This window comes from Suncus etruscus, chromosome 11, assembly GCF_024139225.1.
Source record: "Suncus etruscus isolate mSunEtr1 chromosome 11, mSunEtr1.pri.cur, whole genome shotgun sequence".
In the NCBI taxonomy this organism is placed as follows: Eukaryota; Metazoa; Chordata; class Mammalia; order Eulipotyphla; family Soricidae; genus Suncus; species Suncus etruscus.
In genome coordinates, this window is record NC_064858.1 from 15,056,270 (window position 1) to 15,081,303 (window position 25,034).

Sequence of the window (25,034 nt, forward strand, 5' to 3'; positions counted from 1 at the left end):
GACCTCTTTTTTTTTTTTTTTTTTTTTGGTTTTTCGGGCCACACCCGTTTGATGTTCAGGGGTTACTCCTGGCTAAGCGCTCAGAAATTGCCCCTGGCTTGAGGGGACCATATGGGACACCAGGGGATGGAACCGTGGTCCTTCCTTGGCTAGCGCTTGTAAGGCAGACACCTTACCTCTAGCGCCACCTCGCCAGCCCCGAATTTGACCTCTTAAGGACAGCCAGATGATTCCTATGGTTCTGAGCACAACTGGGTATAGACCCAAAGGGAGAAAAAAATGAATAAAAATAAAAACAATGTAATTAAACAAAAAGTATTTCTTTGTCAACTTATTTAACTATTGATTCTCCCCAGAAACTCTGAGAAAAATGAGATAAGAACAATGAAGTTTAGATAGTGAGGGATTTTCACAGGTCCCATAGTAAATCACAAGAGGATTGAATATAAATCTTTAATGTTCAATGCACTTTCCATTACATTTTCCACAATTTCCATCGGTCAGAAATAAAGGTGTGAATATTTATAGGCTTCTAACATTATTTCTTAATCTATTAAATCCAAAAATTCTCATGACACACTTTTGGAATAATAATTGTAGGTGGAGAATGAAATTAACATCTATTCAGAAGCAGGTATAAACAAAATAAGGTAATACTTCTGATTTCATTTTTCCTTTTGACACTTTTCACTACTAAAAGTAGGATAATTATAGACATGGGTTTAACAATGTCAAGCAGTAAAAGTTCTTATAATACTACAAAGGAAAGCAAATAGTAAGCAACCTAGTGAGATTAGTAGGTAAAATTAAAATCACAGTAATACCAGAAAGTCACTAATAGGGTTATAAATTTCTTTGACTACTCATGAATATAAGGTCTCCTTGAACAACTCTCTAATTACTTATCTATGTATCTAGAATGTTCATAGGAATTCAGAAGAACCCATGGTCACTGTACTGTTCCTAGGTATCCTTTGGGCCAAATTCAGTGCCAAATTCAAGGCCAAATCCAACCTAAAGTTAGTATCTTATGTTTTAAAGGTAGGTGCATTTAAAAGAAATGCCCAGTCTCCAAACTCTTGGGAACAACATTCCACCTTCGGTTTTCAAAATGTATTAAAAAATATTCAATACTGGAAAATGTCCTACTACCTAGTTTTGTTTCGTTCTTTGGAACATAGACCCATTATGATCTAAATGTAAAAAGCTTCCATATGATCTCCATTATGTATATCCTCTCATTCAATGTTAATTGTAGCCCAGAGAACTAGATTTAAATTCTTTCTTTCTTTGTTTTTGTTTTGGGGTCACACCCATGATGCTCAGGGGTTACTTCTGGCTATGTGCTCAGAAGTCGCTCCTGGCTTGGAGGAATCATATGAGACCCATATAGAACCTGGGTCAGTCCTAGGCTAGCGCATGCAATGCAAATCCCCTAATGCTTGCACCACTGCTCTGGCCCCAAGATTTAATTTTTACCTCATTTTATTACTTTTCTCTTCCTCAAACAAAACCACATAACTGAACTATCTGGTCCCGCCTCCCAATTAGAGGAGGAAGTAATGGAGGTACCAAGACCAAACAGTTAAGATAACACAGCGGTGTTTGCCTTGCAAGCAGCCGATCCAGGACCTAAGGTGGTTGGTTCGAATCCCGGTGTCCCATATGGTCCCCCGTGCCTGCCAGGAGCTATTTCTGAGCAGACATCCAGGAGTAACCCCTGAGCACTGCCGGGTGTGGCCCCAAAAAACAAAAAAACAAAAACAAACAAACAAACAAACAAACAAAAAAGGTCACTAAGTAATAAACTAGACACAGGGGGAACCACTCATTCTAGCAGCTCCTGGGGTGAGGGTGGAGGATATGGGAGGCAGATTGGGAGCGGAGGTGGAGGGAGGACAATTCGGTGGTGGGAATTCCCCTGATTCAATGTTAATATGTACCTGGAATGATTAAAATAAAATTATATTAAAAAAACTTCCCTTCATCACCTTTGCATAATAACAAATATCTTAAACAAATCAAACAATGCAAATATATGCTATGGGTAGTAGAAAGAATTATGTGCAATCATATACCAATCCCTTTTTGATTTAAATAAATGGCTTTTTTTTTAAACAGGAAGTAATTTTATCCTCAGGTAAATTCAATCATTTCTAGAAACATTTTTGGTTATATGACAAGGAAATTTTGTGATGTATAGACATGTTACTGGCATCTAGTGGGTAAATCCCAGGATAGTACTAAACACCCTACAATGCATAAAATATTCCATTATAACAAAAAATACCCCACAATTATCCAATACAAAAGATAAATAGTGCCTATATTGAGAAACAAATTTAAACTAAAACCAGATGATAGATAGACTATATGACAATGTAGGCTTAAAAAACTTACCGTATTTGCCGGCATATAAGACGACCCTTCAACCCATGAAAAACTTCCTAAAAATCAGGAGTCATATTATGTGCTGGTGTATGGCATGCTGAAACTTGTTCCAGCTTTAGGGACTCGTGATCCACACCCCTCTTACTTTTAAGAAGTAACTTACTTTTAAGACTTTTAGGAAGTTTTTCATGGGTTGAAGGGTCGTCTTATACGCCGGCAAATACGGTATCTATCTGGGCAGAATGCATTAATGAAGAAATGTTTGCTGAAAACTCATCACATACTTTTCATCAATTTAAAATTATCCTAAAAGAGCCTACTATTTATAGAATATGAATATAGTGAGAAATTATATTCTAGAATTGTTTATATTCTCATATAAATGAGAATCATTCTAGTACATGTATGCATGAGAACCCATTCCTCGGGTAGTTCTAAAACAGCTGAAATACACTTAAAAATCATGTTGAGAAAACCAAAATAATTCACTTATTACAAGTACACTGTTGCAGTTTAAAATTATAAAAACTGTCAAAGAAATATAAAGATCTTGAGTTGAAGTATTGACTCCAACAAAGCACAGAAATCAATAACAATACTGTTTCCATTTGCATCTGAAAAATAAGCAGAGCCATTTCCATGCTATTACCAGTAGCTCTATGAGGTCAAGAGTTAATTGATTTTGATCATGGTCTTATGATTAAAATTAAATTATTGGCATGTGTGTACAACAAATTTTATGAATAAATGTATGTGGTATTAAAAATTTCTACAAAAATGTTTAATATTTGAAGTCAGTCATAAATCAATAGTTGAAGAGTCTACACCTATTACAGAAATATAAATATTTTAATCTGATTTGTCCTTACTCTTAACCCTACTTAATGATTTAAATGTATCATTAGTCAATTATTTAATTTATGATTTCTTATCTATAAAATGACCAAAGTGATTATAAATTACCATAGATTTAAATATGTGTATTTTCTAGAGAGGTGTATCCTTTGTGATAAAAATGAGCCACATGGAATGCTGAAGAGTGAACCTGAATCAGACACATGTAAGGCTTATGTCCTGCCCACTGTACTATTTCACCAGCCCCTCACTATAATTCTTAATGGTATTTTAATTTATAAAGAGATGGAATTTTTATTTATTTATTTATTTGTTTATTTATTTATTTATTTATTTATTTATTGGTTTTTAGGCCACACCGGTTTGACGCTCAGGGGTTACTCCTGGCTATGTGCTCAGAAATCGCTCCTGGCTTGGGGGGACCATATGGGACGCCGAGGGATAGAACCAAAGTCTGTCCTACGCTAGGGCTTGCAAGGCAGACACCTTACCTCTAGCGCTACCTTCCCGACCTCAAGAGATGGAATTTAAATTAAAAAAGTTGAATTTGAATATTATAAAGAGAAAAACAATGAAAGTGCTTAATCTGTGAATTCAAGAATTAGTTGATACTTGGAAGCTTCCAGAACATTTGTACAAAAACTATCCAATTGGAATATAAATTATAATTATGGAAAAAATAGCATTTATCTCCTCAGCATCGTGCATTAAGTAAATAATTCTAAACAATGAAATCACTGCGATATTTCATATAAATTAATAGTGAAAGCTTTTATATGTGGCCAATTTTCCACTTGGGATGATAGATGATGTCTACCAAAGGCCATTTATATTTGGAGGAACCTGGAATGCTTTTGTTCTTCTTTATTCTTTCTCTCTTCCTGCCCAATTGTCCTTGTAATCATGAATTTGTAACTGTTATGGTTAATTTATTTGTAATTTTCTTGGTCATGTAGCCAACTAAATATTACTTCAAATATTTTGGAGATATGTCAAAGAAATTGTTTCTGTTGCCTATTGGGGTGCACACCTGGTGATGCTCAGGATTTACTCAAGGAATCACTACTGGCAATGTTCAGGGAGCCATATTGGAGGTTTAATCCTTGTATGACATTTGTAAGGCAAGCATCTTACACGCTGTACTATCTCTCTGGGACCTCTGGCCCTAAGGGATTGCTTAAAATAATATCAACATTTGTTTAATTTGCACCTGCTATGTTGAGTACGTATATAGGTAATTGTATATATAATCAAATCTTAGTTTATTGTACTCCTCCCTTTAATATTTACATAATGTTTATCTTTATTTCATGTTACTTTTTCTGATTAGAAGTGTTGTTTAATCTGTGGCTTTTATTTTTGGTTTTGATTTTGAGTTTTCCATTGCTTTGAATGTCAGTCTCAATTCTATCATTTTTAGTCTTATAGCTTAACTAAAAGTAGAGAAACTTAACAGATAAGACACTCTTCCAACCATAGAGCAAACCACTGTATAAAAAAGGAAAAGAGAGAGAAAGAGAAGCAAATTGCCGGCCCTAGAGCAAGACTGGGTAGGAGGTAGGGGTAGGAGGAAATTGGTGATAGGAAGGGTGCACTGGTGAAGAATGGTCCATTGTGCATTGTATGATTGAAACCCAACAATGAATATTTTGTAAACACGGTGCTTAAATAAATCAACTAAAATGTAAATCTTATAGTGTAAGTAAGTCTCTCATAATGAGCACATATTCAATTCATTAAAAATAAAAACATTAAATAATCAGTTCATTGACATAAAGTGAAATTACTGATATTGGGAGTTAATGTGGCTAACATTACTTTAGTGTTCTAGTTCTAATTTCTTGCTTAATTTTCCAGGGACTTCCTTTTATAATTTACATAAAAGAACTTTTATGTCTATTAAGGTTTTCATTTTTCTCCTAATCTCTGAAAATTTTGTAGGATATAATATACTTGAGTGTCAGACTTTAGCTTTGAGTATATTGAATAATTCATTTTCTTTTTCCCATCTCCCATTTTGTTTAGCTTTTGTATTTCCCTTTGATATTTTTGTCTTGAACTCATAACACTTTAACTCTAGTGTATCTTGCATTTAAGTGGGAGCGTTATATTGGCTTTGGGGATTTATATATTCATTTCTTCTGTTTTCCACTAAATTATTTATATATTAGTATCTTCAAGTCCACTGACTTGTTTCTCCATTTATTCTTTGGAGATTTCATTCTCCATTTACTCTGTTCCAATTACAAATAAATTAACCAAAGTTTCCATAGCTTTGTACAATACTATTTATTTAATTTGTTGAGTTCTCCTCATTCTGAATTCCATTATTTTCTTATTCAAGGAATCATTGTCTTTTTCTTAACTTACTAATCTATTTTATGTAGTTGCTGTATTTCTTAATGAACTTGTATTAGTTTGTTATATCACCGTAACCTGCCTTTCTATGTTTTCTTGTTTTTCACTTAATTCTTTTTTGATAGCAATTTTGTATCTCTGAGAATATAATCTTATGGGTGACTGAATCCATGAGAGTTTTTATCTCATTGTGATGTCATGGCTCAGGTTTGCATGCTTATATTTTGTGCTCTGCCTGTTTGGCTACCTTAAAGTTTCCTTGTTATTTTTTTTAATACTTTTAAATCTATTTGGCTTAGAATCGCACTATTATTATATTTCATCAGGTGGTGCTATCATTGATGAAATTTTATTTTATTTGATATTAACTGTGGTGGTTGCTATTTTCTATAGGAATTGAAGATTTGTATAATCAGGTGCCATGTCACAGGAGTCAAGATGTGGCTTAGAGGGGTCACTCTGGTAATTAGGAAGCATTTTTTTTTTTAGGTGTCAGATGCTGAAGTATATTGGAGTAGTTAGTACTGTCCACATCCTTCCACTCTAGGAATTCAGACCTAAGACTGGACATTCTGTCTCCTTTCAGTTAATGTCAAGAAATCAATAAAGAATCCTTATTGAGGGTTAGGAGTAGGGATGTGAGTATATTGTCTTTTTCAGATCCGACCTGTGCGGAAGCCCATGGCTCCTTTGATGACTTCCACCTAGATCAGGGTATGTACCTACCACACTGTTTCTTTCTCTCCTTTCCCATACCTCCTGGTTAGGTCAATTGTCTGAATATCTATGTTTCATGCGCCAGACCACAAGTTTCAGTATCTTTTTCTAGCCATAATCTGTTTAGTGCAGAGTGAAACTCATCTGAGTCCTCTTTACTGCAGTCCTTGTTTTACAAATACAGGTAGACTCTCAGTTTCATCCTTAGCTGTGGGATATTTAGCCTCTTATTATCTCTCTTCATCCACTTTTTATTCTGTCTAGAAGAGTGAATATCATCTATGTTCTCTTTATGGTAGTTTGTGTAGCCCTGTGGAATTCTCCCAATCTAGTTAATTAGTTGATGTTCTTGAGAGTAAAGAAAAGGACATATCTAGATATTTCTAGATCTGGGAAGTGTTAATATTCAAATTTGTAATGTGAGTGAATCAGATAGCCATCCCTAAAATGGACAAGCCTACCGAACCTATTAAAGGAACAAAAAGGCTGAGTAATAGAAAATTGCCTGCTGGGGGCCGGAGAGATAGCATGGAGGGTAAGGCATTTATTTGCCTTTCATGCAGAAGGTCATCGGTTTGAATCCCGGAGTCCCATATGGTCCCCCGGGCCTGGCAGGAGCGATTTCTGAGCATAGAGCCAGGAGTAACCCCTGAGCAATGCCGGGTGTGACCCAAAAACCAAAAAAAAAAAAAAAAAAAAGAAAAAGAAAAGAAAATTGCCTGCTTGATCAAATGAGCTGCAACTAAGGTCTTATTCTGCTTTGAACTATACTTCGTATCATTAACCTTCCTAGTTGTGGTTTCTCTTGATTTATTTTAAAACTTATGCAATCAGCTCTCCTGGGTAACCAGTTTGCTGACTTTCCTGAGAAATTTCAGTCTCTACAATCTTATGAGCTAATTCCTAATGATATAAAAGCTATATAGATAATTGATTATATCAGTTTAGTTTTCTGGAGAATTATGAGTAATACAAAACTATTTTTCTATTTAAGGAACTACAAACACCACAAATAGCAAATATTAACTATAGATATAAAAACCATACTATCTGCTAGATTCCTTAATTAATCCCAGAGGACCATGTTGTCTAGTTTATTTATTTCAGCTCTGTTAGCAGGTATCCCATTAGCTTAAGAGAGGACTCTGTGTGCTGGTTTTGTAATCAGAATAGAACTCATTGTCTTTTCCTTCATCTCAAATAAGCTCGATATTTCTTTAACAATATGTAGGTGCTATGTGAGGATTTCATCATTAAATAAATTAATTGGGACACAGAAGAAAGTAAACAGGGAAAGAACCAAGGGCAAAGAAAATGTGCTTTTTCTAATATCTACCTAAGTTATTTACTGTGACCAAAGCTCAGTACAGTTTCACTAATAACAGTTACCTATATTCTGGATGAACTACATATTTTTCTTTCATTTTTGAATCATCCAATCATTAAAGTCAGTTAATAGCTTTCTAAATTAAAATCTGTAAGTCACTATTAATTATAAAATAATATTTAAATTAAATATTTAATAAGAAATTTAAAAGAAGCAAATGGGGAAGAAATGAAATATGAAGATAAAAGACAAGATTAGATACTTGGTCTTGTACTTTATTGTCTGGATATTTTTTCTTTTAGCCTTTTAATTTTTTGCTTTATTTTGCATCTCTGTTTACTTTACTTAAAGGGCCTATTTACAATACTGTTTTTGAAAGGGTTTCATGCATAAAATGTTCCAACACCACATCTTTCCAGAGTATATATTTCCACCATGTTTGAGTCCCTTCCAGTCACTCACCCCTATCTACCAAACAACATACACACAATTAATATAACCATTAGCCTTTAAAGGCATAATAAAAATGCAATTCACTAAATTCACTATTTTTCCTGACTAAAAAGAAATAGCCTGAAGGTGATCACTTATAAAAATATTTAGGCAGTTCAGACCATCAATAAACATTTTTCAAACTCCACATTAATTCTATAAGTGTTGGGAGAATTCAAAGAAAATATAAAAAGTTATGGCCATAGTGTCAAAACTATAGAGAGAGAAACACACTTTTATGAGTTCAGGAAAATTCCAAAGGAAAAAAAATCACCTCAAACCACTAAGAATATAGCAGAAACAATGTTAGCAGCAATATGAGATATAAGGAAACCCTCATTAACCGTAACTAGAATTTAAACTGAGTTGGTTGCTAGAGGAAAATTAAAAATGAGACTCCTGTAGACCCAGCAATTCCATTCCTATTTACCCCAAGACTTTAAACACCTAAACTCAAAAATAAATATCTATGTTCAAGCAGTGAAATTTACAATAGCAAATATCAGGAAACAAACCAGGTGACTAATAACAAATTGAGTTATTAAAGACTAAAGAAGTCACAAATATGCAAAAGATAATACACTTAGTTCTAAGAAAAGCTTAAATCTAAACCTTTTATCACAATATGGGTTTAATAGAGGGCGAATTTCATGCTAAGCAAAATAAGTCAGAAGGTAAATACATATCATGTGATCTTACATATTATATAATAAAATGAGTACTCAATGTAGGATGAAAACATTTAAAATGACAGGGCTGTGTTTTCTAGGAGGCAAGGAGAGTGGCCAGAGAGGGTTTAATGAGCTGTGGTGAAACATTGGCACTTTGGTGAGTGGAATGGTTATTAATTTTAAATTTCCAAAACAAATATTTACAACCAACAACAACAGCAAAAAAGAAAATTGAAGAGGAAAACAAGTTTTTTAATTAGAAAAAAAAATGAAATATTCGACTTCGTTTTTTCTAATTTTTCTTTGATTTTAGCTAATTTTATTAATTTATTAATTTTTTATTAATTTTTTTAAAATTATAGTTATTTTAATACTTTAAAATTTAAACACCACAGTTATAGTTTTTTCTTTTTTTTTTTTTTTGGTTTTTGGGCCACACCCAGCGTTGCTCAGGGGTTACTCCTGGCTGTCTGCTCAGAAGTAGCTCCTGGCAGGCACGGGGGACCATATGGGACACCGGGATTCGAACCAACCACCTTTGGTCCTGGATCAGCTGCTTGCAAGGCAAACACCGCTGTGCTATCTCTCCGGGTCCCACAGTTATAGTTTTTTTGTAATACAGTTACTTTTTTCATATAAAATTGTTCATGAATGAGTTACAGACATACAATGTACAACAACCTTCACTGGGACAAATTTCCACCACCAAGGTGTCTGGTTTTTCTCACACCCTTCCTGATGCCTTCTTCACTCCTATCCACCCTTCTCAACTTTTTAATTCTTAATTATTTTTTTCTTTAGATAAGTGTGAAGATTTTATCTATCAGAGAGCTTGCATGGGGTGGTACATTAGGAATGGTTTTGAGACACCAGTAAAAGGAAGCAGACTCTCTGGTGATGGAGCTGGAGTTGAAATTATGCATCTATAAAATATGCAATTACCTGTTAAAAATCCTGATACCTTAATAAAAACGGTTTAAAAATTTTCAACTGGTTAACAACAATGTTTATGTGTTTATAAGGTCTTTAGAAATAGTCAAAGTCACAGAATCTGTGGTACCAGAGATCTATTCAGTGTACTTGGATAATTTCATAAAAGAATAGATAATTTAAATATTATTTAATACTTTAAAATGACTAAGAAACTTATTAATCCATTGACTTTGTTCAGTAAATATCACAAAGCATGAACACAGGCACTGAGAGCATTTACAGTAGCAAACAACAATAGCAGTGGACACATTATCTTCCTGTTAATTGATTTTATTACACAACAGTGTCTGGATTAATTCAACTATAATTTTAACCGCAAGCCACGGTAATCATGTCGATATCTGAACAATCTGCATATCTTACCATGATGAAAAGAAGACACTTTCACAGTAGAAGCATTGTTTTAATTCAGCCACATAAATGTGTTAGTCTGACATAGAGCAGAGAGCTGAAAACCTTTAGTTTGAGAGATAATTATTTTAGCTGATGAATATGCTTCAAATTAAATTCACTGCTTTTAATGGGCTCATTAAGTAGACAACCTGTAAAATTAATAAATGTTGCAGGCAGTAATCCTTGGAAATTTATACAGCTGAACTACACATCATTACAAAGATTACCTTCACAGTAGGCATTGTCTTCTCGAAGAGGCCTAAAACCATCTCGACAGCTACAAACAGCTCTGTCATTCAGATTTCTGCAGACAGAATTCTCCATGCAATTATTCTTTTCAGAACAAAAGTCATAACCTATGAGGAAATATAAATTATCAATGTAAATAAATCAACAAAAAGCTTTTCTAATCAATAGCTTCTTTAATGAAGAAATGACAACATTCATATATACCATTCCTATATACACATCAAAAAGTTCTTGATGATTAATATTTTTATTTTGACTTCATAAATGCTATTTAGTTTTTGTTTGTTTTTTCTTTTTTGTTTGTTTGTTTTTTTCTTGGAGCCACATCTGGTGACGCTCAGGGGTTACTCCTGGTTATGCGCTCAGAAATCGCTCCTGGCTTGAGGGACCATATGAGTCACCAGGGATCGAATCCAGGTTTGTCCTAGGTCAGCCACATGCAAGGCCCTACTGATGTGCCATTTCTCCAGTCCTGATAAATGCTATCTAGTTTTAACTATCTTAGAGGCTACAATAAAGATTCATAATATAAAAAAGCAGGAAATAGGAATATTTGTATGAACATTATAGAGCAATGAGCACTATAATTAATACCAGATGAAATGTGCATATCTGTCTAGTTAAAAATGAAACAGCAAAACAGGTACTTTTTGTGTGTGAGGGGAACAGGAGATGTGACACAACTGGTATTGCTCAGAGCTTATTCCTGTTCTGTAGTCAGACACAGCTACTGATGCTTCTTGCAGGATTAATAAGTGGATCAGGATCAAACCAAAGTCAGTTTCATACAATGCATGTGCCTTTACTCTTAATACAGCCCCACATGCATGATAATCTTTTTTTAAAGCCTCGGTGTCTAAAATGTAAAATATGAATACTTTCACCCAATTCTCCCAATAAATATTTAAACATGTCCATTCATAAAAAGAAAATCAATTACAAAGATTTCACAGATCTCCACATCTTTTCTAAAAGGAAAGAAGAATGGGATAATTTAGAAAGAGTGACACTAATCATGGTAACTTCTTAGGTGGGGGTCTTTATTCTTTGTAAATTATTTATCAGATCATCTCAGTTGCCTAAATAAAATCTAGAATCTAGATTTATTTTTTGGTCAACCTGGTGATACTCAGGGGTTTCTCCTGACTATGTACTCAGAAATCACTCCTGGCTTGGGGGACCATATGGGAGATTGAACTGCTGTCTGTCCTAGGTCAGCAGTTTGCAAGGTGAATGCCCTACCTCTACGCCACCCCTCTGGCTCCTAGAATCCATATTGAATGGAAATCACATGATTACACAACATTCAAAAATTTCAAAAATGCCTAATGCCGAAGTTATTATTTAGTTTCACACTAAGGAGTTGATACTTTTCTGTTTATATGTAGAAGGGAAAAAAACCTAGATTGATATAGTTTATATAATCTAGAATAAGCTGTTGTCTGTATCCAAGAAGTCTCATAGTTTAGAAAAACATGAAGATGAAAGTTCTAAGACATTAATCTTCTTTGCAATAATATTACATAGAATATATGATTTAAAAAAATATGAACCAAGCAGGCAAAGGACCACAGTGGTTGGGATTCTGTTCTGATTGGTAAGTGCTGATAATGAATATCATTGCATAATTATAACATATTGTCTCTCAGGTATAAGTACATGTACAGAAAATTAGTTTATAAAACATGGGTCAAAATATGATGCTTTCAAAATTATTATTATTAAATATATTATATTATATATTATATTATATTATATATTATAATATATTATATATTATAATAATTATTATTAAATAGGAATAAATATGAATTATAAATGAAATTAAAACAGGTGTTTGAATATCAGAGAAGTATGTATGCTCAGTATATGGCTAGTAAAAATGTAAATTTTACACACATAATTCAATTAACAACTTACTTTTTTTTTTGGCTTTTGGGCCACACCCAGTAATGCTCAGGGGTTACTCCTGGCTATGTGCTCAGAAATCACTCCTGGCTTGGGGGACCATATGGGATGCTGGGGAATCGAACCACGGTCCATCCTAGGTCAGCTGCATACAAGTCAAACACCCTACCAGCTGTGCCATAGCTCCAGCCCCAACTTAAATTTTTTAACAAGTTACTTCATTATCTAAAATTCAAGTCAGAATTTGTAGAAGTTTTTTTTAAATAAAAAGGTAATTATTAAGAAGAAATCCTCTTTACTGAGTTTTTTTTTAATTTTCTTTTTTCGTTCACAAAACTAAATTGAGACTCATTGTCTTTTTACAAAGCCCGATTGAGAATAATTTCAGTTAAAAATCCATTAATATGTCATAAACCTAGAAAAGAAAGTTTTCACAAAATCACTTCATATATTCTATAGTAAAAGAAAACCACTTAAAAAAATGATGTCACTCTCAAGTTACAAAGAGGATCATATCTGTGATCGCTTTGCATGATTTTACCTGTAATGCTTCAAATGGCTTTTATGTTTTAAGTTTGCTTTCATGGCTTTGATCTTTCAAACTACCTTTCAGAGATCTGGAGAGAGTACAAGTGGGTGAAGCTCATGCCTTGGTTGTAAGAGGTTTTTGAGTTCAATTTCTATTCATTATCACCAGGAATATATAGCCCTGGTGGCTGTACCATTAAAAATAAACACACAAAAACAAGCAAACTAGCATATTTTATAGTGGAACAGGGCCAATAGACTGTGGTAGACATGATGTGCTAACATACATTTAGCAAAGGTGAGAAATTGTAACCCTAAAACATAGACTCCTAAAATAAATCAATGTTGCCACAATTTAAAACTCTACAAAATATCTTAATTTTTCTTTTGCTAAATGTTTTCTCATCATATTTTCATACACTTCCCATTTATGTCATCATTTCCTGTGCCATCTCTTTGTATTATAATCTATTTCCAGTTCCGCCTCAGTAGTCAAATAAAACCCTTCAAACCATCATCAAACACTATGCCATGCTAAATTGATGAAAGTTTTAAACTAATAATATGATTCTACATGTACTGAAAGAACAAAGCTTAGAAGTGTCATTACTTTTCACTATATGAGTCTTTTTATTTTAGATACTTGGAGAATAAAATTTTCATCAAATTTTAATTTGTTCAAAATAATACAAGATAGTTAATTTCTAGTGATTCTTCCAACAAATCAATTAAATAAATCAACTGCTTGTTTCATAGATGATACAAAATGCCAGACTAAAAACCTAATGATGTGTAGAAAATTCAACTAAAGTGTTTTGTTTACATTACAGGAAATAATTTAAAAAATAATCTAAGTATGAGTTAGCAATAGATCAAAGTCCTGTTCTCTTTAAGGCAGCATTTTTATTCATTCTAACTAGGCATCAAGTTGGCAAACATAGATTTAAGTAATCGCTACCATCTCCTATATAATTTCTAAACCTTCACTTTTCTCATCTATAAAATTAATATATTATCTACCTTACAGACTTTTGATGGAAATAATATTAAGTATAGAAAAGCAAAATAGAGTATTTGTTCAAATAAATTCAATTAAAGTAAATTATTAAGTTACAAATCAAAGTGTTTGGAGCTATAAAAGAAAAAAACAATATGTATATATAATGAATTATTATAATGAATATCTGGTTAATCCAATAAATATAGATTTAATTTTATTAATTTTTGTATTTTAATCATATTTACTTTTGTATTTTAATCATAATGATAGTAAGGATTCTTTTCTATTTTATTCTATTTTATTCATCTTTTCAAATTTGCATGGATTTCTGTACACTTTAATAAATGTAGAGCTTGCTATAAATACACATTTCTTCACAACTAATTAGCAGTGAAGCGTGTTTACAAAAGGCTTTGTGTAAGAATAACATATACAAAGGTTAAACTTAAAACCAGGAAATGAGAAGACAGTTTTGAGGTAAATATTTATTTATGTATGTGTCTTAATATGGATGCTCCAACTGTAAATCCTGATAAAGTATATTCTAGGAGGAACACTCAATAAATAGGATTGATTATAGTATAAATAGGGAAAGCAGTTTCCAAAGAAAGAAAAGGAGAATGAGATGGACTAAGAGAAGACAACCAAATCACATTTATCTATTTTTTTTGTTTGCTCTTGTTTTGGGACTACACCTGGCAGTGCTTAATAACTTGGTCTTGGTGTCTGTGCTCAAGAGTGAACCCTAATATTGCTTAGGAAATCATATGTGATGCCAACAATTCAAACTGGGGTCAATCACACACAAGGCAAAAACTTTACCTTCTGTACTCTCTCGAATCCCTATTTTTTTTTATCTATTCAAGGGTAGTTCTCATAGTATCACTTAGTCTCTGCTATATAGCAACTGTTATCATCTTGCAAAAAAAATAAATAAAATAAATTGAGAAAAAAACATTCTTTCTATACAGATTCTGAGCTGCTACTCATAAGATACCCAACTGTAAGGGACCTAAAAAATCATCTTGTTTGGATTTGATTTGGTACATAGACTTTTGGAACCCTTATTTCATTGCAGAGCTTGACTTCCAACCATAGCCTGGGCCTTAATTGGAGAGGTCAAGGTTCAATTTCATGCTTTGTCTCAGAGATAATTTATTGTCGTTAAACAACTTATTATTTAGATGTGAACAAAGCATCTTCAGCTGGAGGTCATTATTACCACAAAAATTTGTCAGATATGGGAGTTGATCTACAAGTTGATCTTGAAAACTTGATTTCTTCTAGTTTAAAAGTCAGAATACACCATGAGAAGTCAATAATTAACCCAATTGAATAGATTTGAAATCAGGAATTAGAGCAATATTTACTTTAAATCGTACAATAATATTTTTCAAGAAGGATTAGTTGTTTTTAATTTCAGACCCAGCTTTACATAAGTCCATGGTTCTCAATCCTAGCTTACACAAAAGAAATTATTAAAAATCAAGTATTTAAAAATATTGCTCTTGTTTGTTCTCTATTTTTATTTAATTACTAAGGTTTCATTTAAATATAAAATATATCACAATTTCACATGTGTATTGTAAACATATATATTTTTTAAACTATTGACTAATTAAAGCAGAATTTTTTGTAGTTTGCTTTTCTAATTCTTAACTTAGAACACATCAACACATTTTAAAAAGAAGTTCTTACCAAAATCTTGGTCAGGCCAACCTTAATTGACTTCTGTGCTTATTTACTCCTCTATTGAACAATTTATTATTTCAGATGTGAAAAAAGCATCTTCAGTTGTAGGCCATTATTATCACAAGAATTTGTCAGATATGGGAGTTAACCTACAAGTTAATCTTGAATACTTGATTTCTTCTAGTTTAAAAGTCAGAGAACACCATGAGAAGTCAATAATTTACACAATTGAATATATTTGAAATCAGGAATTCATGAGCACTTAGAGTAATGAACAGAAATATGTATCATGGTGGGTTCTGTGTTCCCTCCTCTTAACTCAAAACTTATCCATGAGTGTTTGACCAATGAGCTATGGTAAATGTGGTGCTATAAAAGCTATTTGCTTTAAGATCCCTGTGGCACTATTTAAGAAATCTGACTAGTGTTCTGTAAGCGAGGAGTTCTAAGAATTCATGAGGAGTGAGAAAATTGCAATTGCAATATATTTCCCATCATTTCCACTAACATAACCAGCACATAGTGAGTGCTTTAAACCCTTCCATACCAGCTTAAGAGATTCCAATTAATATTATGTTCAGCAGAAGAATCATCTGGTTATTCTCTGAGTCCATAAACCACAATATTTTGATATAAAATAAAGGATTGTTTTAAGACCCATTTCACTTTAAAATAATTCACACTTTATCATGTCTCTTCTGTTGATTGGCTTCAGGCCTATCATACGAAGAGGCAATATAAAAATTTCAATTTATCTGAAACCTTTCTCTTCATTGAAATACAAAACCCCACAGGTAAAGAATACTTGAATTTTAAAGGAAAAGATCAAAACCAAACAAAAAGCAAGTATCTAACATTTGGGTCAAAAAGCTGCGAAGAAATAAACATACTAAAAAGTTGGGGGAAGAAGTTCATTTATAAATTTCCTCAAGAATAACACTAACTCAATGTTGCACTGTTGATGGGTGGTGTTCTTTATATGACTGAAACCCAAACACAATCATGTATGTAATCAAGGTGTTTAAATAAAAAAAAAAGAATAACACTAACTCAGAATGAATACAAAGAAGGTTCAAGGAGTAGAATTTGAGATAGGAAAATAATACACCTAAGGGAAGCTCTATTTTAATCAAATAATTATAATAAATATTACCTGATTATATTTTTTGTATACCATTAGAAAAACGTTAAAAAAACATTATTTACCTTTAAAAAAGAATCTGGGCCAGACATTATAAGCCTAAAATTGATGCTGGCATGTATATGGTTTCAGTTCAAGATCTAGCTCTAGTCTCCTACAGATCAGTTAGTGAAACCCTGAGGTTTATGAGCATAAGCATTACCCCTGGTAACCAGATACTGCAGTAGCAACCCATATTTGTGCTATTGTAGCATTGAACCACATGTATAGTAGGATATCAGGTTGAAAATCACTGGAAGAGTCCCTAACCCTGATCTCTTGAACAGTCCTTGTAAGAATCAGAAAATAAAAATGAATAAAAGTAGCTTGCTCAGAAAACATTTCCATTTGACATTATTTGAACAAGTTTCCTCCAATAATTCACAGACAATGAATCTTATGTTATGGTACAAAATGTTCTTACCTTTACAAACTTTGCAACAGTTGTGAGATAAGGTAACCTGATGAGATTCTGGACAGTTCAAAGCTGGGCAACCTGAACTCTCAATCAGCTTCATAGTCTGGTCCTATTAAATAAGAGATAATAAATGTCTCGAGATTTTAATTTGTTTGGGGTCACAGGGCTCTGTTCTCAGGATTCAATCCTGGCTGTACAGGGCTGCAATGCAGGGGGTTTACCCCACTAGACTACCTATCTTGCCCCTGCATCATATAAATCATTTATCAGATCATCTAAGTTGCCTAAATGAAATCTAGAATCATATACATATGGATTTTAGATATATATATATTCTATGTATATAGAATATATGTACATGTATATATATATGTATATATATATATATATTTGGCCACACCTGGTGACACTCAGGGGTTACTCCTGGCTATATACTCAGAAATCACTCCTGGATTGGGGGATCATATGGGACGCCAGGGGATCGAACCGCAGTCCATCGTAGGCTAGTGCCGGCAAGGCAGACACCTTACCACTTTTTAACCAGAATTTGCAATGAAGTTTCTAGATCCAGAAAGTTGTGTACTTAAGGAATTCTTCTAATACAAGAGTAAGATATTTTTATCCAGAAAACCTTCCACAGGTCACAAGTCACTTCAAAAGGATAATTACCCAGAATAAATTAAATGGACCATCCTAAAGCTCAGAAAGGCACCATACCATACTTCAGACTATCAAATAACTGAGCAATCCTAAATATATTTTGGTCTTATAAGATTTTTATAAATTAAAATAACAACTATAACAAAGATACAAATCAGATAAATATCACATTAAAAAAGACAAATGTTTATTTATATACATATATAAAGGTATTTCTACATATCTTCTCAGAAACAGAAACGTTCATTATTTTTTAACAATTCATATTTCTGGTGTTAATAACTTACCTAACCCCTGCCATTAGACTGTACTGTAGTAACATTCAATTTAAAAAAAATTAAAACAATCTACTTTTAACACTGTCATTTTCAAAATTTTTTAAAACTATTTTAAAGAAAACAACACAAGCAATTCTAATAAGGAATTTGAGAAACTCCTTTAAAACCAGAAATTATGTCTTTTGAATAAATTTCTATTAGAGTCCCTTTCACAAAATTAGTAAATTTATTTAAAATGAATACATTAATATAAAATGTTTAATGTTTTTATAACTAAGGTAAATAAAATCCTTTTCAAGAAGAAATCAAAATACCAAATACTGGCTGGAGAGATAGCATGGAGGTAAGGCAATGAAGTCAATCAATCAAAAAATGAGATAAATATAAATAAATCAAAATAGTTAAATAAATAAATGAATGAATGAATGAATGAAATTGAATTTAATCATCTCAAAGATGTTTTGCAGATGGTGAGAGAATTCATACAAATGGAATTGATGGAGCTATAGTAGACCATGAGAGCAAGCCATAGTATCAAAATATCACAGAGGGAGAACCATGTAGACAAACTTGAAGACAAATTATAAGCCAACATTGATAAAGAAGTTATATATAAAAATAGAGATCAAAGGATGGAAGAAAATGTAAGATAATTAATTTAAGGTACTTATAAATTAGAGAAATAACCTCTAAAGTATAGGAATGTCAAAGGTGAGGAAAAAGGGAAGGACGAAGAGCAAATAGTGAGAGAGGTATTAACAGAGAACTTCCTCTATTCTCTAAAGGAAAACAAATGTGCAAATTCAAGAGGTCAAAAGAGTATCAAACAAAATAAACTCAAACAATACCAAGATATAAAACATAAAAAAATAACCAAAATAAAGGAAGAGACCAACATCTTAAAGCAGTAATGAAGAAGAAAAGCCTTAAATATAAAGGAAAGAACACAAGAATAACAGCAGGTCTCCCAGATAAAACAGTCCAGGCAAAAAAAGAGTAGCATATATCTTCAGATTACTGAATTAAAAAAAAAAAGTTCAACCTATGATCCACTATCCAGAAAATGTTTCAATTAGATAGGATGAAAAGATAAATATGCTCAAACAAAAAAGAACTGGTGACATTTGCAATAAACAAACTAGTTCTGAAACATCTGAAAAACCACTTCTGTAATCTAAATAACCAACTGTTGAGGCAACAATCCAATACAGAATGGCAGAGCATTCTATTACATCAATAATATTCTTAAATATCAATAGATTAAACTCCCCCATCAAAGACATAGAATGGCAGGACAGATTAGGAAACAAATCCCATCCATTTACTGCTTATAGGAAACATCTAAAATCACAGTATAGACACAGCACAAAGTGAAAGGATAAAAAACAATTATAAAGCTGATGGAAAAACCAAAGGAAAAAAGCTGCAATAGCCATAAATATATCAGAAAAAAATGCAATCTTGACACAAGATTATAGTGAAGAGAGAAATGAAATAGTTTGGAGGGGGAGAAAGACATATGTGGAATAAAAGGAGGAAGGGGTCAAAATAATTCATAAAGATTGGTTGTGTTAAAGAAGGACAGACTAAAATATCTAAACTGTAGAGCAAACAACAGTGAAATCAAGAGACCCAAGCTTTAATAACAAATGAACTTAAACAAGTGTATCTATTAAGGCTCAGAGAAGGAGGTACATGCTGGACTCTAAGGATAGTGATGCAAAGGAGACTGGTGGTGGGATCTGTGCAGAAACATTGTATATGTAAAACTCAACTATGAATAACTTGGTTAATCATGGTTAAATAAAAAGAAAAAAATAAGAATAACACTGACTTCCTAATTCAGTTTTCAATGAAAACCTGAAAAGACTTTTCCATCAACTTACTACCTGAACATAATTTTTTGGGGGGTGACAGGAGAGCAGGAACACTGCATGTGCCCCTAACTACTAGGAGTAAACACAAAGTGGGGAGTAGCCTCTGAGCACTTACAGGCTTGGCCCCCAAACCAAAAATGTAAGAAAAAAAGGGGGAAGATGGAAACTATGCTATCCCTAATGTAATTTATGGATTCAGATCTAGGATCAAGGTCTCTGGTACATTATAAATTTAGTCTTGTGCATGGTTGAGAGATGGGTCTATATTCAGTTTTTCACATGTGCCCAACCAGTTTATCCAGCACCATTTGTTGATAAGACTTTCCTTGTTCCTCACCATATTTTGCAGAACCCTCCATGACTTTGAATCTAGAAATATTCAATAATCCAGTGACAAACAAATGGAAACAAAAATAAACCAATGGAACTATATCAAATTTAGATACCTCAGCACCATACATGATGCCCCAAGGTGCCACAGTGATAGTTCAGCGAGTAGGGTTTTGCATTGCGCCTGACCAACCTGGGTTCGATCCCCAGCATCCTATATGGTCCCCTGAGCCTACTAGGAGTGATTTCTGAGTGCAGAGCCAGGAAAAGCCCTGAGTGCTGCCGGGTGTGCTCCCGCCAAAAAGAAGAAGAATGGGGGGGGGGAGGTGGAGCAGGGGAAAGGAAATGGTTAGTTCAGTTGGCTAATTATCACCGTGGTCAGCCACCAGGTCTCTTGAGCACTGTTAGGAAAACCTTCAAATAAAATATTAACTATTCTGAGGCCCTGAATTCAGCATTTTAGCAACCCCTAAGCACAGAATCAAAGAGTTTACCCTGAACACAAGCAAGTGTAGTCCCCAAAACAGGCAAATAGTCTCAGTATTTTGTAATATGTGAGAATACACACATAAATGCACACACATTCACTCATTCAACTATACATAAAGAAACTCAAATGGCCTCATGATTTTTAAAATTAGAACTGATATAAATAGAGTTTAGCAGAAGAATCCAACAGATGGGGCCGGAGCAGTGGCGCTAGAGTTAAGGCATCTGCCTTGCAAGCACTAGTATAGCATGGACTGCGGTTCTATCCCCCCGCATCCCATATGGTCCCCACAAGCCAGGAGTGATTTTTGAGCGCTTAGCCAGAAGTAACCACTGAGTTCAATGGTGTGGCCCAAAAACAAAAACAAAAACAAAAGAATCCAGCAGATTTCCCACTTCGTTAAAATAATTTTTGATTCTCATTTCTAATTTCATACTTAAATATTTAACTAATTTTTAGGCCAGAGTAATAGCACAGCAGGTGTGGTACCGTATATTCTGGCATATAAAACGACCTGGCATATAAAACGACCCCCTAATTTTACAGTTAAAACATAGGTTTAGGCCTATATTTGCTGTATAAGACAGAACGTTCCTATGCTGCAACTGTATGTACCACAGTGAGCCAATCACAACAAGCAAAGGTTCAAAGGTTATACTGTTATAGACTTCCTCTCTGACTCTGGCCAATCTGAGCAGCTTTTTACAGTGTAGATTCGGGTCCAGAACATTGTCTAAATTGCATGCATAAAAAGCCTGCTTGGATTGGCTGAGTTAAAGAGGCGGTCCGAGCAGCCTTGCAGTGATTGGTGCAGGATCGAGTTGGAAAATTCGTTTTGTGGCAATATTCAGACAATTTTCGTTTAGCGGCATATTGAAACATTTTTCGGGATATACTCGGCGTATAAGACAACCTCTGATTTTCGGTTGACTTTTTTTTGTTTCAAAAGTCGTCTTATACGCTGGAAAATATGGTACTTAACTTGCACACAACCAACCCAGGTTTGATCTTTGGCATCTCATATTGTGCCCCAAACTTAGCAAGAGTAATTTCTGAGTGCTGATGGCTGCCAGATGTTCTCTCTCTCCTCATTTCCCATCCCCCCAAAAACCCTTATACTATTTTTTAAATTTCTTATAGCTATACTGCAGCAACTCAACTCAAAAACTGCATTATGGAATGCAGAAAGAGAAAAATTTATTTTGAAAATACTTTCTGTTGCTCCTGTGCCCCAGATCAATTATTTAAAATGGTAATCATTATCAATGGAAAAATAATTTAAAGTCAAAAGAAGCAGTTAGAATACTTTTAATAGTTATAAGGAAATCAAAACTCCATGTTCTAGAAGTCAAATTGGTCTTTCTTGTCTTTTTATATCCCAACCTTTTTTATTTCGAAGTATTTTTAATTTAAGAAGCATAAAGTTCATGATGTATATAGCTGATGTCTTTCAAATTTATCTTGACAAACTTCTTAGGTGCCTCCTTCTCAATTCTTAATATTAATATAAATACACAAATTATTGGCTGTAGTAGAGGAGTAAATTTTATCTTAATTTTCTACATAACATGTACATAACAAGTCATTCCCCAAACCCATGTTCAGGAAGCATTTAAAGAGCAAATTAAAAATTAAATGTAAATAGATCCTCAACAGATGGTTTATATGTAGTTTCCTGCAGATAGGATATGTCTTATAAATTTTTTACAAAAGTAAACATTGTAGTTTCTAAAACATATGAAAATTTTCACTATATTGAATTTTTTCAATTATTAGGTTAAAGAGTAAGAAGAATCGCATTGGCTTTAAAAGAACACCTTAAGAGGCTAGGAAAATAAATTTATAAAAATTTATTCAAATAATATACACTATCATTCAATTAGGAACTAAGATTAATATGAAACTTATCTACATCTAAAGGTTGACCTTTAAGGATAATATTTGTTTAATTTTTGAACTGAATAATATTTTTCATGAAGTTCAAAATCATGACTGACAGAAGGTTGAATATAACCTTTATATTTTCTGCACAAATAAAAATCATAGAGCTTATTTCAATTTTGAAAATGTAAGATAAGTTTAGCAAAGTTTTATCTAACACATCATCATTTTTATTTGTGAAAAAATCATTTCTACAACTACTAGATTATATTTGTAATTTTTAAATATACTTTTCTAATTTTATAAAAGATTGTGCAATTGATTATAAGCCATACCTAACATTTCTATTTAAAGAAATGTTTACTGTGTTAGAAAGGTGAGAAAAGATTCTGAAATACCCATGAAGAAGTTTCCTTACCTTGCATTCATAGAGAACACATACTCCAGAAGAATAAACTGTACTTCTTTCTCCTTCAAAGTATGTTCGTCCTTGAAATTGGCAAATTGCTTTAAAATAAAAAAAAATATGATGTTTTGTTTTTCATTCGGAGAAGTAGCAGAGATTTTTAGATCACTTTGCAACAACCTATGTTCATACATACACCTTTTCATGCATTCACCTAAATTTAATAAAGCTAAATTTAATCGAACATATGGCACTTGTAGGCTCAAATCATTGTTGTGCAAAATAACTTCAGGGAATAGCAAAAAAAAAAAAGGAGGATAAGGAAAGGAAAATGACAAGTCAGAATTAAATTCATATGATATGTTAGAATGCAGACTCTTAGACTGTTATGTGCCTGCTATCTGGTGACCCACTTAAAGTATTTAAATAGGCACTAACTAAAGTACAGATCAGTGGCAAACAAGGTTTAGTTTTTAATGTAGCATTCCAAAAGTATGGGTTAAGCCATTCTTATGATATTATTGAAAAGTTTTATTGTGGCATTTATTCTCCCATTACAAAAAAATACAATTGTAAGTGAAAACAGTTGACTTTTTGAATTACTCAAAGCTGACACAAACTTTTAGCTTAAACCTTGATTGCTTACATTGACATATTTATTTGACACTACAGACATATCTAAATAGAGACAGCCTACCAATCTGTAGCCTTAACTGAATTAAAACGGTTCTAAAAATATGAACTAACATTGTTGCTTTGATGCAGGCACTCCCTTTTGTAGATGCTTTCAAGCTCCATAAGAAATGATCCAATGTTAATTATTCATGAGTGGTCAAAATGAACAAAATAGGAAAAGAGTTAAGCAGTATTTAAGCCTACTTATTAAATACAACTTGTAATTTTAACTACATATATTTTGAAAATAGGTGAATATTTTCTGTTTATTACTTTAAAGTATAATCAGGAAATCTTATCCTCTTGGATTTTATATATCCCCAACTCCTTTCAAAGTATCAAACTACTTACAATAACCAATGACAAAGAAGCCTGACTTATATTTATTAATAAGAATGAATATGCATAGTGCTACAAATATTCATATTTAAAGAACAACTCAGTTTTCATCTTAAATGAAAATGTTACTGATTATTTAGAAGCTACATATTCAAATGATGGAAAGTATGCACATTTGTTAAATGTCATCTTTCAACTAATCTCCTTACTCAGCTTATATTAAAATTATTTTGCTAGAAGATATATCTCACTAATGAACTGATTTAAAAACTTTGGAGCTTGCTGGAAAGGAATACAACTTACTTGCATAAATTTTATGACTTACAAGCTGGCTAAAGCTTTCTCACTCATGAATATTCAAATAACAGATTGCATTCACATCAGATTATGAATTAAATACCATGTGCATTTACTTAATGAAAAATAAATATAAAATATATTTCCCCATTTTAAAGTTATATTTTTATGATATGGTAAATAGGATCAGTCATAATGTGGGTCCAACACTACTTAAAGTCAAATTTCAAAAAATTAAGACATATAAAACTCAATGTTTAACTTCTGCAATTCAAAGTTTTTTAAGCTAGTATGATTATGATTTATTGATAACTGCAGTCTATTCAATTCTAGTGGTATGTTGGTAGGTTAAAGAAGAAAAATTTCAATTCTATAGAAGCTTTAATTTTTTCTTAAAACAGAGGAGAAAGAAAATATGACAATAATCACAAGGGTAAGAATCCTTATACAAAGTTTTATGATAATTTAATATTCACACAAAGCAAATAGACCTTCTGTTCTAATTTTTTAATTCAAAAGATTCAAATAAGCAACTTTTGGGACTATAAGGTACCAAATGGAGCTTGGAAAAGAAAGAACACATAGAAATGAATGAGATTACAATTGCTTTATTTACTTTCAAACAATGA

At 32.8% G+C, this 25,034-nt stretch overlaps 1 protein-coding gene across 1 annotated transcript in view; it reads right to left on the reverse strand.

Moving 5' to 3' along the window:
- The window catches only part of NELL2 (neural EGFL like 2), a 305,773-nt gene that overhangs the window by 140,379 nt on the left and 140,360 nt on the right, over positions 1–25,034 (reverse strand). Inside the window, exons 10-12 of the mRNA XM_049783795.1 lie at positions 23,107–23,195; positions 17,179–17,281; positions 10,425–10,553 (exon numbers count right to left, since the gene is read on the reverse strand). Coding sequence (XP_049639752.1) covers positions 10,425–10,553; positions 17,179–17,281; positions 23,107–23,195 — 321 coding nt within the window. The remainder of the gene's footprint in view (positions 1–10,424; positions 10,554–17,178; positions 17,282–23,106; positions 23,196–25,034) is intronic.